The 14,482-nt window shown below is 37.0% G+C and overlaps 1 protein-coding gene across 1 annotated transcript in view; it reads left to right on the top strand.

The window, feature by feature from the left end:
* The window catches only part of SPDYA (speedy/RINGO cell cycle regulator family member A), a 38,813-nt gene that overhangs the window by 15,163 nt on the left and 9,168 nt on the right, over nt 1–14,482 (top strand). Inside the window, exons 5-6 of the mRNA XM_045162289.1 lie at nt 125–296; nt 8,651–8,948. Coding sequence (XP_045018224.1) covers nt 125–296; nt 8,651–8,948 — 470 coding nt within the window. The remainder of the gene's footprint in view (nt 1–124; nt 297–8,650; nt 8,949–14,482) is intronic.

Below are 14,482 nucleotides of genomic sequence, written 5' to 3'. Positions count from 1 at the left end.
ATCATTCATAAGGCTTGAACATCTGTTATTGTGTTTATAAACAAGCTGGGTTTTTTGTATGTGCGTAAACTCTCTTCCTGTCCTTTACCCATTTCTTTTTTGAGTTGTTGGTCTTCTTTTTTAGGTATCTCGCTAATACAGTTGAAGAAGATGAAGAAGAATCCAAATATGAAATTTTTCCATGGGCTTTAGGGAAAAACTGGAGAAAATTATTCCCTGACTTCTTAAAGTTAAGGGACCAACTCTGGGATAGAATTGACTATAGGGCTATTGTAAGCAGGCGATGCTGTGAGGAGGTAAGATTTTTAAATGCTTTATATATATAATCTCTGTCTTCTCTTTATATAATTTTCCCTGTCTTGTTTTTTAATGTGCTTCTAATGCTTCATTTTTTTGTAAATGAAGGGTAAACTGTTAACCTTGATGATTACCATGAGTACAACTTGTATATTAAAATGGTGATATTTTAAATTTATAGCACAATAATTAAAAAGTGTCATTTCTTTTTTTCTGAACAGACTACTTCCATAGAAAGTATTTTTATTTTAGTGTATTTCTCTTCTCTAAAGGATCACCAATATATTAGGAAGAAATAGTGTGCACATTCCAAAGTACCTCAGGGTAATAACATTGGAGCTGAATAATAATTTCTAGTAAATAATTTCCACTAAAGTATCAAAATTTCACATTCACAAGGTTGAAATATAAACAGTGTGGTATTAAAATTTAAATAAATTTAAATAAGCTTAAAAACTATACCTCTGCTCATATAGCATACATAAAGTAAGTTTCCTTGATGACAGATTCTATTAATGTAAAGCAGAAAGACACTAAATTAAAAGATCAGTTATTTTATCTGATGTTCTGGTTTTCAGTAAAGAAAGTTAATGTTTCAAACTAAAAATATTGGAGTAGAAAATTAATGGAAGGCAGTAACTAGTTCATGTAATTAATTAAGTTCATTAATATAAGCCAGAACTAGTTCAGAAAAGTTTGGGCAAATAATGCTGTAATTAAATGAAGTCATACCTAGTCATATCTAGGCCAGAGAAGCCAATTAATGGATTAGTGTCTAACCTGAGAGAAGACTTTAGAAGTGTGTCACAGAACTCTGTCCAGAACTAATCTTGTTAATTATATTTATTAATGAGATGAAGTTATAGAAGTTATACATGGTTTTGGATTAAATTAGAATTGTTGAATATTGGGAGAAATGCAAAGATTCCAAAATAACTTAGAAGACTGTATAGCACATGATTATATTCAGTAGAAAAATATGAAAGGATGAGTATATATGACTACCTCTCTTCCATTAGTGGATCCTCATTAATGAATTTAAAGGACTCATTTCAATTACAGGGCGTTGAAAAATTCCTGTCTTGTTATTTTTTGTCACTGCTTCCCCAGGTCAGGAGTGGGTAATTTGTGTACCTGTTGCCATCCTTGGTATGATGGTGCCCTTATTTGAACATTTTGGTTTTATCAAAGTAAATGCTTCAAGCTCCATGGAACACTCAGCCAAGTGCATGGAGGAGGCACTGGAGGCAAGAGGTCAGGATAGGCAATGCTTCCTCATGGTAGACTGCCCACCACCCCTAAAATAAAATGACTCACATTTTAACTGCAACAGTTTTATTCTGTTGGAGCTGGAATTACCTTGGTTGCTGGCACCAGACTGTTAGAGAATGATGTGGCTTATAAAAGACTACAATGTTTTAGACACCTGAAAAGTCAGTTGTTGTAATGACTTTTTCACTGATTTTTCACTGACTTTTTCACTCATTTCACTGACACTGAAAATGTCAGTGGGATTTACAGAAAAGTTCAGTCTCTCAAGGCTTTTCAGCACTGAGAACTAACAGAGTTCTCCCCTAATTCCAGATTGGCATATCTAACTTCCTACTTCATATTTCATTATCTAGTAGATACCTCAGACTTAACATGCTGAAAATTGAGTTTTTGATTCTCCCACACAGACCTCCACACTTGCTCCTCCTACAATCTTCCACATGTCAATAAACAGTAACTTCATCATTCTAGTTGTTGGCCAAAAACTGTCACCCTAGGTTTTTTTTTTTTTTTTCAGATCTATATCTTAAAGAAATATCCAACATCCCACCATTTCTCACCTTCTCCACCACTAAACCCTACTTTGTCATCTCTTGCCTCAACTATTTCCATGACTTTCCAAATAGACTCCCTCACAGTCTTTCTCTCCTATAGTTTATTCTTCATTGCAGCCAGAGTAAATCTTTTAGGAAATCAAATCATGTCTCCTCTACTCAAAAACCTTCAGAGGTTTCTCATCTCACAGAGTAAAAGTCAACCTCCTTATCTTGCTCCACATGGTCTGCCAGCTCTCCTCCCTTATTTCATTGACTTTATCTCCCAGCTTTTTTCACTTCACTTCAACCACACTGGCCTTCTAGCTATTCCTCAGATTTATCAAGGACCCTCCCACCTTGGCGTCTTTGCACTTGCCATTCCTATTATCTGGAATGCTTTCTCCCAGGTACTAGTTAGAATGCTTCACTTCCTCACTTCATGCAGAACTCTTAAGTGTCACCTCAGAGAAATCATTCCTTACCCCTATATTGCATAGTATCTCCCTCAATGGAATAAAAATTGAAGAGTCCAGAAATTTATGTTCAATTGACTTTTGGCAAGGGTACCAAGAAAACTCAGTGGGGCAAGAGTAATCTTTTTCAACAAATTGTGCTGAAGCAACTGGATGTCCACATGCAAAAGAAAGCACCTGGACCCCTGCTTCATATTATATATAAAAACTAACTCAAATGGATCAAAGACCTATATTTAAGAGCTAAAAACTATAAAATTCTTAAAACATAGGTGTTAAATCTTCATGACTTTGGATTAGGTTTCTTAGATGTAATAACCAGAAGCACAAGCAAGAATAGAAAATACAGATTAAAAAATGAGCATCATCAAAATTTAAAAATTTCGTTCTTCAAAGGGCACCATTAAGAAAGTGAAGAGACAGCCCAGAAACTGGAAGAAAATCTTTGCAAATCATCCGTCTTGTAAGGTACTTGTATCTAAAATATATAAACAGCTCTTAAAACTCAGAAATAAAGAGACAAACCAATTTTCTAAAGGGCAAAGGATCTAAATACACATTTCTTCAAAAAAGATATTCAGATGGGCAAAAAAGCACATGAATAGATGTTCAACAGCCATCAGAAAAATGTAAAATCAAAATCAAGGAGATATTTCTTTACATGCACTGCTGCTAAGTCACTTCAGTCGTGTCCGACGCTGTGCGACCCCAAAGACCCCACCAGGCTCCCCTGTCCCTGGGATTCTCCAGGCAAGAACACTGGAGTGGGTTGCCATTTCCTTCTCCAATGCAAGAAAGTGAAAAGTGAAAGTGAAGTCGCTGAGTCTTGTTCGACTCTTAGCGACCCCATGGACTGCAGCCCACCAGGCTCCTCCATCCATGGGATTTTCCAGGCAAGAGTATTGGAGTGGGGTGCCATTGCCTTCTCCGTTACATGCACTAGGAAGGCTATAATTAAAAAAAAAAAAAGACTGATAATAACAAATATTGACAAGGATGTGGAGAAATTGGAACTTTCACTTCTGGTGGGAATGTAAAATCATTTAGTTGCTTCGGAAAACAGTCTGGCAGGTCCTCAAAAAGCTAAACAGAGACCATATGACCCAGCAATTCCACTCTTAGTTTTATACTCTAAAGAAATGAAAATTATATTCACACAAAAACTTGTACATGGGGCTTTCCTGGTGGTCCAGTGGTTAAGAATCCACCTTACAATGTAAGGGATCCCAGTTTGATCCTTGGTCCAGGAAGATCCCACATGCCATGGAGCAACTAAGCTCGTGTGCCACAACTACTGAGCTTGCACTCTGCAGCCCAGGAGCAGCAACTACTGAAGCCCATGTGCCCTTAGAACCTGTACACTGCAACAAGAGAATCCACCACAATGAGAAGCCCATGCTCCACAACTAGAGAGTAGCTCCTGCTCACGGCAACTAGAGAAAGTATAGCAATGAAGACTCAGCACAGCCAAAAATAAATAGATATTTTTTGAAAACTTCTACATGAATGTTTATAGCAAGCGGCCTTATTCATAATAGTCGATAGTTGTAAAAACAATTGAAATGTCCAGCAGCTAACGGATGATAGACAAATATCAATACAATGATATATTACTTGGCAATTAAAATGAATAAAGTATTGATACATGCTACAAAGTGGATGAATGCTGAAAACCTTATGCAAGTGAAAGAAGCCAGTCCTCAGAGAGCCACGTAGTTCATTTACATCAACTGTGAAGAATACATAAATCCAAAATCATAGAAAGTGTTTGCCTGAGGCTGAAGGGAGGGGGGAATGGAGTGTGACTGCCTTCTCTATGAAGTGATGAAAATGTACTAAAATTGATTGTGGTAATCATTGTACTACCCTGAAGATATCAAAAGCCATTGAATTCTGTACTTTAAACCAGTGAATTGTATGATATCTGAGTTACATCTCAATAAAGCTGGTAAAATAGCAAATAGTACGTCCCTCTATTACTCTCTACTCCTTTTCCTGGTTTTCCTCACAACACTTAGCCATTGTATAACACTCTGTTTTACTTACTTATCTTGCTGATGTCTATTCCCCCTACTAGAATATAAATTCCAATAAGGTCTTTTTTTTTTTCTTGGCTGCATTGTGCAGGTTGCAGGATCTTAGTTCCCTCAACCAGGGATTGAACCTGAGCCCTCGGCAGTGAAAGTGTTGTGTCCTACTCACTGGACTTCCAGGGAAGTCCCCAAGAGGGTCTTTATTCTGTGCTTACTATGTGTACAGTATCTAGAACAGTGCCTGACTGGTAGTAGGTACTCAGTAAATACAACTGACTGACATAATGGAACTTAAAGCTTCCATTTCTTTTTCATACTTTCTTATCCATGAAAACCAACAAGGACTTCTACTGTATAACAAGGAAACTACATTCAGTATCTTGTAATAATCAACAATGGAAGATAATCTGAGAATGTATACAACTGCATCACTTTGCTGTACACCTGAAACATTGTGAATCAACTGCACTTCAATAAAAAAACATTAAAAATAAACAAGACTTTGGAGCAATTCTTTACTGAGTAGCCTTAGCACTGACCCTTATCCAGATATCCAGATATATAATTTTTTTGGGGGGTGGGGGTGGGGATACATGTTAGGAAATTTAGTTAAGTGTTCTATGCATTTGTTATTAAGAGCCCAGTACTGGCACACTGCCAACCCATTTTTTAGTCACGTATCTGAAAATAAATGCAAGTTAAATACTAGCTACAAACTGGCTTACAATAATTATACTATACATTTGCATTGTGCTTTACAAATTTATATTTTCATATAAATTAGCTTCTCATCCTCACAAAAGTACTTTTGAGGATTGTAGCATTCTCATTTTATAACTGATGAAACTGAAGACCACGGAGGTTGAAATTTACTCAAGATCATACGCAGTTAAATGGCAGAACCAGAGCTTGACTTCACATCTGATGGTTTCCCAATGTTCTGTGTTCTCTGACATCTGTCATTTCATTAAGTGATGTTTAAAGTTTGGTAGTAGATAAAAGATCCACAATGAAAGTAATGTTAATACTTTCTGAGCACTGGTCTCAGTACTGCACATGTATTAACTCTCACAATTCTTACAGCTAACTAGGTAATCCAGATAAGGAAACAGGCACAGAGAGACTAAATGACTTCTCCAAGTTCACACAATTAGAAAAGCAGCACACCAGTATTCAAACCTAGGCAGTCTAACTCGAGAGTCATTGCTTTTAACACCTCATATTATACTGCCACTTGAGATCACAGAGAAATAGAATGTATAGAGAGCAAAACAGCCAAATATTAAATTTTAAAAACGCCAAAGCCCACTTCCACCCCCCACCAAGAAATCACTAAAAATAACAGAAGAGTGAGATAAAGTAAAAAAAAAAAACTAGGATAATGTTTCTGATAGGTCAAGTGCTACCAATGCTTCAGAGAAGTCACTTTCATAGAATTGTAGAATTTGATAACTCTAAGTGATCTATTTCCTTATATATAAAAGGCCTGTGGCTGAGAAAGTTAATGAAATTTACCTAAGGTCATAGGAACTAAATAGAATTAAGACCAAAATCTTGCTTTTTTGACTGTGGTACAGTTTTCTTTTTAATTCACTGTTGTTATCACTGTAACATTCTAGTGTGTGTGCAAAATATATGTAGACCTCATATATATTTAAAAGAGTGTGCACTTGCATGCACTTCTCTGGGTTAGCATGTGGAGAGACTATGATGCCTAGTTTATTGCAGAAAGAACAATATCAAATCTTCTATATTGTGCCCTTTGCTTCAGAGTTCCCTTTACTTCATAGTTCCCTCTGCTTTCTTCATTAGACTTTGCTGTAGGGTTCCTACACAAGTTATATTGTTGTAGGCTAGTAATGTCAGTGGCCTCTTAATTTCTTATTTTCATCTATCATTAAGAAATATTTAATGACTGTGTACTGTTGTGGAGAAGGGAACTGGCTACCCACTCCAGTATTCTGGCCTGGAGAATTCCATGGACTGTATAGTCCATAGGGTCACAAAGAGTCGGACACAACTGAGCAACTTTCACTTTCACAGTTGTGGAGAGGGCATTTGAGAGAGAGATGTACAAGAAGCTGTTCCTGTCCGGAAGGGGTTACATGCATAAAAAGATATATCTGAGTACTAACATTTATATGCTGAGTCCTAATATAGGATTAAGAATAAAACAAAATTTGAAACCTGGAGTTTCTAGAAAGGTGGGATTTATGCCAGGCATTGAAGGAAAAGCAATGCTAAGACAAATAAAGGGAAAGGCCATTCCAGATATGGGAAATAGAGAAATACTAAGGAAAAATTATAGATAAATTTGGAAGGAATAAGGACAATTGACATTTTACTTCCTCACCTTGTGTATTTCTTAAACAAATTTTACATTGTCATAGAAATATATATGTTTACAGTTAACATCTTTATTTACTTCTGCCTTTTAAAAGATATATAACTTTAATTACATGTCTTTGGTTGAACATTTTTTTCAAGGATTTAAGAAGTAGATTATAAAATAAATCCAATCCTAAAGTACACTTTAAAAATTAGCATAGCTACATGGAACTCTGCTCAAGTTATATGGCACTGTGGATGGAAGGGGAGTTTGAGGGAGAATGGATACACATATATGGATGGCTAAGTCCCTTTGCTATTCACCTAAAAGTATCACATTGTTAACTGGCTATACCCTAATACAAAATAAAAAGTTTAAAATTAAAAGAAACGATCATAAAGTTAGCATAGCTAGTATTCTTTATTCATTGCCTTGAATGAGACAATAACCGCAAAAACCCTATTTTCTGAGGGATTCGGCTTTAACCGGGACTGGGGGTGGGAGGTGCAGTTAAGGTTTTCATTCTTAACAACAAAAGCTTCTTTCCAAAACAATTTTATATGATCTCCCAAATTGAGGTTCTCCAAGCTGCTCTGTCTTCCCTTAGTCCCTCCTGGGATCCCCAGCGTTGTCTGTGAAACCAAGGGCTCCTCAAACCAGTCTGAAAAATCACTTGACTAGGCAATTAATAAAGCACTGTCTATCTTTTTGAATTATAGTTTTGTCCAGAAACTTAAATGTTTTTTAAAAGCACTGTCTAGCTCTCAAATTCTACAATTCTAATTTACCTTGGGTCATGGATAACTGCAACTAAACATTTTTTTTTTGTTTAGAAGTAACATTCTAACATTCTGTTTTGAAGTTTTAGACACCATGAGGTCAGCAGGTAGGTACATTTCCCTAGTTTGTCTTCTTAAATGGCTATCATTTGCTTTCATTGGCCAGATGTTTACTGTGTGATAAGGATTTTATACATATTTACCCTTCAGGACAATCCTATGAGGCAGATAGTATCCCTGGTTTTAGATATGAAGAAATTGAGGCTCCTAAAGGTTAAGTAACTATCATCATACAACTAGCAAGTGGCAGAGCTAGGATAAGAAACTAAGTCTATCCCAACTCTAAAGGCAGTATCTTACCTAACACACTTTAGAGAACAATGTCTGACATGTAGTGCAGAATCTTCAGTACTTTCTAAATAATTCCTCATCTATTACTTGCAACAACCTGCTAAAATAGACAGTATTATTCTTTCCATACTACAGACAAGAAAACAGGAACAGAGAGGTTAAGCAACTTATCTGTGTTCTCATTTACCATATCTCTTGCTATTATTGCAAACATGCTGATAAACATACGTAGGTGGAAACCTCAAAAATATTCTCAACCCAATATATTCCAAAGTTAAGAATGATGTATTATTTGGGGGGCATTATCTTTCCCAAACCTAGAATATCTGAGCAAAACCTGGAAAGTTGCTTCAGTTCTATTTCCTGTTAGAAATAATTTAAATATTCTACCAATTATTATCTTAAGGATCCAAGCAATGAATCACTTTATAGGTAATACTGCCCTATCTGGAGATGCTTTTTTTTTTTACATTTTTTTAGATCTAGTTTTAGAGATAGCTGTTCTTAAGTTATAATTTTTGTTCTTTAACTAAATTTTAAAATCTTATTAAAAATTCTAAAAGAAAGCTTTTCACTATAGGTTATGGCCATTGCTCCAACCCATTATATATGGCAACGAGAACGCTCTGTGCATCACAGTGGAGCTGTTAGAAACTACAACAGAGATGAAGTTCAACTGCCCCGGGGACCTAGTGCCACACCGGTAGATTGTTCACTATGTGGTAACAAAGGAAGATATGTTAGACTGGGATTGTCTTCATCATCTTCTTCATCCAGTGATACACTAGAGGTGGTGGAGAAACATTCTCAGGAATCACACAACTCATTCTCAGTGGACAAAATAGTTGATACTTCTCAAGCTTATAGCTATTCTCAAGGTATGATTTAGCAATATGGCAGATCTATGTGCCTTAGTAATGAATCGAAGTTATCTATTGACCTGTAGTCCTTGTAGGCAGCAGTACATAATAATTTTATACTATAACAATATGAGTTAAATTAATATTGAAAAATTTCCCCTTTTCAGTTGCTACTTTTTGTTTTGGTATCTGTTTTGTGGTAGTTTACCTAAACTGAAATTTTTAATGTGACTTTTGTTAAAACCTAATTCACCATGGATCCCAAGTATTTTAAGAACCTGAACCATTTTCTTTGAAGTGTTTATTTTATTCAAAGCAAGTTTTAAGAAGAAAATAAATTTACTTCTAATTTCACCATCCAGCTTTATCAGTGAGTAACTTTGGTTTCTTTTACACACTTTTAAAAACTAAAATAAAAGTAACATGTAACATTGTATTAGTTTTAGGTGGGTGACATAATGATTTAATAGATGTTGCAAAATGATTAACACAATTGTAGTTAACATCCATCACCACACATAGTTTGTTTTTGTTTTTTTCTTGTGATTTTTAATTTTAGGATTTTCTTAGCAACTCTCAAATATGGGATCTTGTCAACTATAGTCACTGTGATGTACATTATATCCCCAGAACTTACTTATCTTATTAATCAGTCAGTTCAATCATTCAGTCGTGTCCGACTCTTTGTGACCGCATGGACTGCAGCACACCAGGCCTTCCTGTCAATCACCAACTCCCAGAGCTTACTCAAACTCATATCCATTGAGTGGGTGATGCCATCCAACCATCTGAACCTATGTCGTCCCCTTCTCCTCCTGCCCTCAATCTTTCCCAGCATCAGGGTCTTTTCGAATGAGTCAGTTCTTTGCATCAAGTGGCCAAAATACGGGAGTTGCAGCTTCAACATCAGTCCTTCCAATGAATATTCAAGACTGATCTCCTTTAGAATGGACTGGTTGGATCTCCTTGCAATCCAAGTGACTCTCAAAGAGTCTTCTCCAACACCACAGTTCAAAAGCATCAATTCTTCTGCATTCAGCTTTCTTCATAGCCCAACTCTCGCACCCATAAATGACTACTAGAAAAAACACTGACTAGACGAACCTTTGTTGGAAAAGTAATGTCTCTGCATTTTAATATGCTGTCTAGGTTGGTCATAGCTTTCCTTCCAAGGAGCGTCTTTTAATTTCATGGCTGCAATCACCATCTGCAGTGATTTTGGAGCCCCCAAAAATAAAGTCTGACACTATTTCCATTGTTTCCACTGTTTCCCCATGTATTTGCCATAAGGTGATGGGACCGGATGCCATCATCTTTGTTTTCTGAATGTTGAGCTTTAAGCCAACTTTTTCTTTTTTTTTTTTAAGCCAACTTTTTCACTCTCCTCTTTCACTTTCATCAAGAGGCTCTTTAGTTCTTTGCTTTCTGCCATAAGGGTGGTATCATCTGCATACCTGAGGTTATTGCTATTTCTCCCGGCAATCTTGATTCCAGCTTGTGCTTCTTCCAGCGCAGCATTTCTCATGATGTACTCTGCATATAAGTTAAATAAGCAGGGTGACAATATACAGCCTTGACGTACTCCTTTCCCAATTTGGAACCAGTCTGTTGTTCCATGTCCAGTTCTCACTGTTGCTTCTTGACCTGCATACACGTTTCTCAGGAGGCAGGTCAGGTGGTCTGGTATTCTCATCTCTTTCAGAATTTTCCACAGTTTGTGGTGATCCACACAGCCAAAGGCTTTGGTATAGTCTATAAGGCAGAAATAGATGTTTACCTGGAACTCTCTTGCCTTTTTGATGATCCAGCGGATGATGGCAATTTGATCTCTGGTTCCTCTGCCTTTCCTAAAATCAGCTTGAACAACTGGAAGTTCATGGTTCACATATTGTTGAAGCCTGGGTTGGAGAATTTTGAGCATTACTTTACTAGCATGTGAGATGAGTGCAATTGTGCAGTAGTTTGAGCATTCTTTAGCATTGCCTTTCTTTGGGATTGGAATGAAAACTGACCTTTTCCAGTCCTGTGGTCATGGCTGAGTTTTCCAAATTTGCTGGCATATTGAGTGCAGCACTTTCACAGCATCATCTTTTAGGATTTGAAATAGCTCAACTGGAATTCCATCACCTCCTCTAGCTTTGCTAGTAGTGATGCTTCCTAAGGACCACTTGACTTCACATGCCAAGATGTCTGGGTCTAGGCGAGTGATCACACCATCATGGTTATCTGGGTCATGAAGATCTTTTTTGTATAGTTGTTCTATGTATTCTTGCCACCTATTCTTAAATCTTCTGCTTCTGTTAGGTCCGTACCATTTCTGTCCTTTATTGAGCCCATCTTTGCATGAAATCTTCCCTTGTATCTCTAATTTTCTTGAAAATACCTCTTGTCTTTCCCATTCTATTGTTTTCCTCTATTTCTTTGCATTGGTCACTGAGGAAGGCTTTCTTATCTCTCCTTGCTATTCTTTGGAACTCTACATTCAAATGGGTATATCTTTCCTTTTGTCCTTTGCTCTTTGCTTCTCTTCTTTTCACAGCTATTTGTAAAGCCTCAGACAGCCATTTTGCTTTTTTTGCATTTCTTTTTCTTGGGGATGGTCTTGATCCCTGTCTCCTGTACAATGTCACAAACCTCCATCCATAGTTTATCAGGCACTCTATCAGATCTAGTCCTTTAAATCTATTTCTCACTTCCACTGTATAATCATAAGGGATTTGATTTAGGTCATACCTGAATGGTCTAGTGGTTTTTCCTACTTTCTTCAATTCAAGTTTGAATTTGGCAATAAGGAATTCATGATCTGAGGCACAGTCAGCTCCCAGTCTTGTTTTTACTGACTGTATAGAGTTTCTCCACCTTTGTCTGCAAAGAATATAATCAGTCTGATTTTGGTGTTGACCATCTGGTGATATCCATGTGTAGGGTCTTCTCTTGTGTTGTTGGAAGAGAGTGTTTGCTATGACCACTGCATTCTCTTGGCAAAACTCTATCATGAGCTCATTCCCATGGTGGGGGTGAGTTGTCCCACCATATCAGACTCAAGAGCACTACAGGAAAAGGGGCCAGTCAGCTAGGGGCCAGGAAGACACTGTCATTTATCTTATTACTGGAAGTTTATACTTTACACTATTTTCACCCATTGCCCCTTTCCTCACCACCTCTGGCAACCACCACCTGGTGGGGTATCTATGAGTTTGGCTGTTTTTTTTTGATTCCACATATATCACATGGTATTTGCCTTTCACTATCTCAATTATTATTTCACTTAGCACAATGCCCTCAAGGTCCATCCGTGTTGTCACAAATAGTAGACATCCTTCTTTTAAAGATGTGTGTGTGTAAAATATTCTCATTTTATTTTCTTTATCCATTCATCCATTGATGGACAATTAGGTTGTTTCCATTCCATTTCTTGGAATGGAAATATTATTATTATATTGCAATTATTATTGCAAATAATGCTGCAATGAACATGGAGATGCTGATATCTTTTCAAGATAGTGGTTTTGTTTCCTTCAGATAATACCCAGAGGTGGAATTGCTGGATCATATGGTAGTTCTATTTTTAATTTTTTGAGAAACGTGTATACTATTTTTTGTAGTGACTGCATCCAACAGTGCACAAGGGTTCCTTTTTCTCCACATCCCTATGAAAACTTGTTATTTCTTGTTAACCACCATTCTAACGGGTGTGAGATGTTAGCTCATTGTGGATTTAATTAGCATTTCCCTGCTAATTAGTGATGTTGAACACCTTTTCATATACCTGTTGGCCATTTGTATGTCTTTGAAAAATGTCTGTTCATTTCCTCTTCCCATCTTTTGATTGGATTTTTTTTTCTGTTGAGTTTAATGAGTTCTTTATGTATTTTGGATATTAACCCTTTATCAGATATAAGATTTGCAAATGTTTTCTCCAGTTCTGTAGGTTGCCTTTTCATTTGTTGATCATTTCCTATACCATAGAGAGCTTTTTAGTCTGATGTAATTCCACTCTTTATTTTTGCTTTTGTTGCCTTTGCTTTTGGTATAAAATCCAAAAAGCAATTGCCAAAACCAATTTCAAGGGCCTTACCCTCTGTTTCTTCTAGGGTTTTGTGGTTTCAAGTCTTAAATCCATTTATTTTTGTGCATGGTATAAGATACTGGTCCAGTTTTAAACTCTTTTACATGTGGCTATCCAGTTTTTCCAACTCCATTGACTCCTTTGTCATAAATGAACCATATGTGTGGATTTATTTCTGTGCTCTCCATTCTATTCCATTGACCTATGTGTCTGTTTTTATACCAATATCATACTGTATTAATATTGTTTTGTAATACCAGTCCTCCCTGTCCCTCACCATCTCCTGAAGCTTGCTCAAGTTCATGTCCATTGCGTTGGTGATGCCATCCACATACCATCCACATCTCATCCTTTGACACCCTCTTCTCCTTCTGCCCTCAGTCTTTCCCAGCATCAGGGACTTTTCCAGTGACATTCACATTAGCCATTCACATCAGATAACCAAAATAACTGGAGATTCAGCTTCAGCATCAGTCCTTTCAACAAGTATTCACAGTTGACTTCCCTTAAGATTGACTGGTTTGATCTCCTTGCTAACCAAGGGATTTCAGGAATCTTCTCTAGCACCACAGTTCGAAGGCATCAATTTTTTGGTATTCTGCCTTCTTTATGGTCCAGCTCTCACAACCGTATGTGACCACTGGGAAGACCATAGCATTGACTATACAGATATTTGTTGGCACTCTGTGAACTGGACCATTCAGGTATGACCTAAATCAAATCCCTTACAATTATACAGTGGAAGTGAGAAATAGATTTAAGGGACTATATCTGATAGAGTGCCTGATGAACTATGGACAAAGGTTTGTGACACTGTACAGGAGACAGGGATCAAGACCATCCCCAAGAAAAAGAAATGCAAAAAAGCAAAATGGCGGTCTGAGGACGACTTACAAATAGGTATGAAACGAAGAGAAATGAAAAGCAAAGGAGAAAAGGAAAGATATACCCATTTGAATGCAGAGTTCCAAAGAATACCAAGGAAAGATAAGAAAGCTTTCCTCAGTGACCAGTGCAAAGAAATAGAGGAAAACAACAGAATGGGAAAGACTAGAGATCTCTTGAAGGAAATTAGAGATACAAAGGAAAATTTCATGCAAAGATGGGCTCAATAAAGGACAGAAATGGTATGGACCTAACAGAAGCAGAAGATATTAAGAAGAGGTGGCAAGAATACACATAAGAACTATACAAAAAAGATCTTCATGACCCAGATAACCATGATGGTGTGATCACTCGCCTAGACCCAGACATCTTGGCATGTGAAGTCAAGTGGTCCTTAGGAAGCATCACTACTAGCAAAGCTAGTGGAGGTGATGGAATTCCAGTTGAGCTATTTCAAATCCTAAAAGATGATGCTGTGAAAGTGCTGCACTCAATATGCCAGCAAATTTGGAAAACTCAGCCGTGGCCACAGCTGGAAAACTGACCTGGAAAAGGTCAGTTTTCATTCCAATCCCAAGAAAGGCAATGCCAAAGAATG

This window comes from Bubalus bubalis, chromosome 12 (assembly GCF_019923935.1).
Source record: "Bubalus bubalis isolate 160015118507 breed Murrah chromosome 12, NDDB_SH_1, whole genome shotgun sequence".
Taxonomy (NCBI): Eukaryota; Metazoa; Chordata; class Mammalia; order Artiodactyla; family Bovidae; genus Bubalus; species Bubalus bubalis.
This window is presented reverse-complemented; position numbering and strand designations above follow the sequence as displayed.